Genomic DNA, 3,286 nt, shown 5'->3' with positions numbered 1-3,286 from the left:
AAATAGAAAGAGGTAGATTACATTTTAAAGGAAAGTTGAATCCAGATTGTGGAGGACTTTATCAGACATAGGAGCCGTTGCTTCACATAGTTGGTGTATGAGAAATGAACATGGGAGAGATACTTATTGTTTTGTTATTAAATTTTATTTGTGCTGGATATTTAGAAAATTAATTCAAAGTGAATGATGTGTGGGTTTAGATGGAAACATCGGAGAGATAGGAAGTCAGTTAGTTATCTATAGGAATAAGGTAACTAAGAGGTAGTGAGAGTCTGAATTAGTATTTTAGTGGTAGAAAAGATAAGATTGCCTTAGATAGGACTAACAGCATTGTGGAGATGCTTGAGTTAGATGGCATCTAGTTCCACCCAAGTCTAAAATTGCATGACTTAAAGCTTTAATTCATGATCAACTTTCACAGACTTTTAAATAGGTCTTTATGGGCCAGTAATTTTTAAATATGAGTTCCCTTGGAACATATAAGTTTGAGCACAGATTTTTGAATCTGCTTTGTTTTCACACTGTAAATAATGGGATTCATTACAGGAGGAATGAGCAAGTAAATATTCGCAATCAGTGTGGGCACATAAGTTGGAGAATGTTTTCCAAATCTGTGAACAAAAGACAGGCTGATTAAAGGGATGTAGAATATGGCCACAGCTGTGATATGAGAAATGCAGGTGCTGAAGGCTCTTTTCCTCTCCTCTGGGGATGCAATGTTGAGAACTGAGCGAATGATCAGGACATAGGAAAGCAGGATAAAGATGGAGTCCACTCCAGCAGTAGAGATGATTGCAGTTAGTCCAAATGCGCTGTTGATCTTTGTGTCTGAACATGAGAGCTTCATTACATCAGGGTGGAAGCAGTAGGAATGATGGAGCACTTGACTGTGGCAGAACGATAGACGCTTGAGAAGAAGGACTAGTGGTGTCAGAATGACAGTCCCCCTGGTAACGACTGCTAAAGCAATCTGTGCAATCCTTGTATGAGTTAGAATGGTAGCGTATCTTAAGGGGTTGGAAATGGCCACAAAACGATCAAAAGCCATAGCCAGGAGCACTGAAGATTCCATGAAAGTGAAGAGGTGAATGAAGAACATCTGTGATAAGCAAGCATTAAAGCTGATCTCCCGGGCATTGAGCCAGAAGATTCCTAGTACTGTCACCAGTGTGGAGATGCATAAGCCAATGTCAGTGGTGGACAGCATGGAGAGGAAATAGTACATGGGCTCATGGAGGCTTGGGTCAATGAGGACTACGAACAGGATCAGGGTATTCCCAGAAAGAGCAGTTAAATAGAGGCAACAGAAGGGGATGGAGATCCAGGCATGGGCCCATTCAAGTCCAGGGACCCCAGTCAAGAGGAAAGTAGGGAAAGTAGAATTGTGGAAAATTGGCATTATGGTCTGCAGGAGCTGAATTTTCTTGTAAGATCTTGGTTTTCTAAATGTAGAATTTTAAAATTACTTTTTGTGAAAGTTTAATACACATTTAGTAGAGTGCACAAAACTTTAGAGCACAGCTCAAGAAGAAGTTTGGCCTCTATATGGACTCATATAACTCCTTGCAAGATCAATTGACAGAATATTACCAGCAATCCACAAGGCTTCCTAATGCCTCATCCTTATCAATATCTTTTCCTATTATAACCATTATTCTGACTTCTATTACCATAATGGCTTTTCCCTCTCTTTGATCTTATATAAATAGAATCATGCAGTATATACTACTTGCATCTGGCTTCTTTCACTCATATTATGTCTGTGAGGTTTGTCAGTGAAATAAGATATTTAATTAAGTTCAATTTTATTTCATACGTAGCTATGAAATTGGTGCTTGGTCTTTATCACGTACTAACCTAGACTCTTATCAGTATTTTTTGTTATATTTTTTATCCTTCAGCTGGATTGTAAGCTTATACTTATTAATATGGTCTCATGAGAATATGAGGTTACTTTTAACTAATCTTTTCTTATTATAATTCTTTGCTCATAGAAGATATTCAATATGTTTTTTGCTAATTTCTGTTTTATTTGCCCTTTCTGAAATACTCTAACCATGAGTAGGTTTTGGCCTAAGAAAATAATTGGTTCTCTTTTGCTTTGGAATTTTAGAATTATTAAATTCAGACTCTAAGTGAAAATTCATTTTAACTTAGCAGAAAACATCAGGGACAACCCAGGAATCTCTTTAGGTAAGGGCAGTTCATCCTGTCTCATGGCATATGTATATAAGAGGGAACTAGAGGGAAGATGCTTCAGGTCCTGTGGATCCGAAGTGTGATATTCTTCTTAACTTGTAAACTAAAATACTGCCTTGTTTACCATTTTGGAACCTGCCTCTGTTGTGGTAAAAATCAATAAGGAAAATGATAATCTTCTTTTGTAGCATATATACCCTGATCTTTAACCTGACCTTTGATTTCTTATAGTGTTATTTGGATATAGATTACACGACTGAGGAGACCATGTTCCATATGGTGTTCTAAGTATTTTACATAGATTACTTTATTTGAGCCTTTGAAAAGCCCGAGAGATAGGTATTTTTTATTTATTACAGGTGCATAAAGTGAAGTGTAGAAGTTTGATAAATAGCTGAAGATCACAAAATCTGAATGAACAGATGTTGGGAATCATAGAAAATAAGAAACTGCTATTAACAACTGTGCTATTACACTTTCTAGTGATAATAATAATGGTACCAATAATAATGCTATAAGGCAAATGTGTTAGAGATATCTATGTCTGCAAATCTCCTATTTAATATCTTTATAATTCAGAGTTGAAACAGTTTTATTTCAAGATTGCTTAAGTATTGTATGATTGTTTGTAAATAAACTAATGATACTTAATTTTAGCAGATTTTAATTTCTTAAGCATATTGTTGGATGCTATAATTTAAATTAACCCATTATAGATACAGCATATTATAAAAATGAAGTCATTGCTCAAAATATATTTTAAATCTCTTTAGGATATCTGTTGTTCCTTTAAAAGCCATCCATGGGGCACCTGGGTTGCTCAGTCAGTTAAGCCTCTGACTTCGGCTCAGGTCATGATCCACACAGTTCGTGGGTTTGAGCCCTGCGTCGGGCTCTGTGCTCACAGCTAGCTCAGAGCCTGGAGCCTGTTTCAGATTCTGTCTCCCTCTCTCTCTGACCCGCCCCTGATCATGCTGTCTCTCTCTCTCAGAAATAAATAAAAACATTAAAAAAAAATAAGTCATCCATGATAATTTCTGTTAAGAATGCCTGTTTATATAGATGCATAAAGTTTTTATAGAATTTT

The 3,286-nt window shown here is 36.3% G+C and overlaps 1 protein-coding gene across 1 annotated transcript; it reads right to left on the bottom strand.

Moving 5' to 3' along the window:
• Window positions 1–454: 454 nt before the first annotated feature.
• On the bottom strand, window positions 455–1,399 carry LOC120227716 (olfactory receptor 51F2-like). The gene has a single exon (XM_039225765.1). It carries the CDS (start codon window positions 1,397–1,399, stop codon window positions 455–457), a length of 945 nt encoding a protein of 314 aa, XP_039081696.1.
• Between the last annotated feature and the right edge of the window lie 1,887 nt (window positions 1,400–3,286).

This window comes from Hyaena hyaena, unplaced genomic scaffold (assembly GCF_003009895.1).
Source record: "Hyaena hyaena isolate Hyena2069 unplaced genomic scaffold, ASM300989v1 scaffold_2921, whole genome shotgun sequence".
Lineage (NCBI taxonomy): Eukaryota > Metazoa > Chordata > Mammalia > Carnivora > Hyaenidae > Hyaena > Hyaena hyaena.
This window is presented reverse-complemented; position numbering and strand designations above follow the sequence as displayed.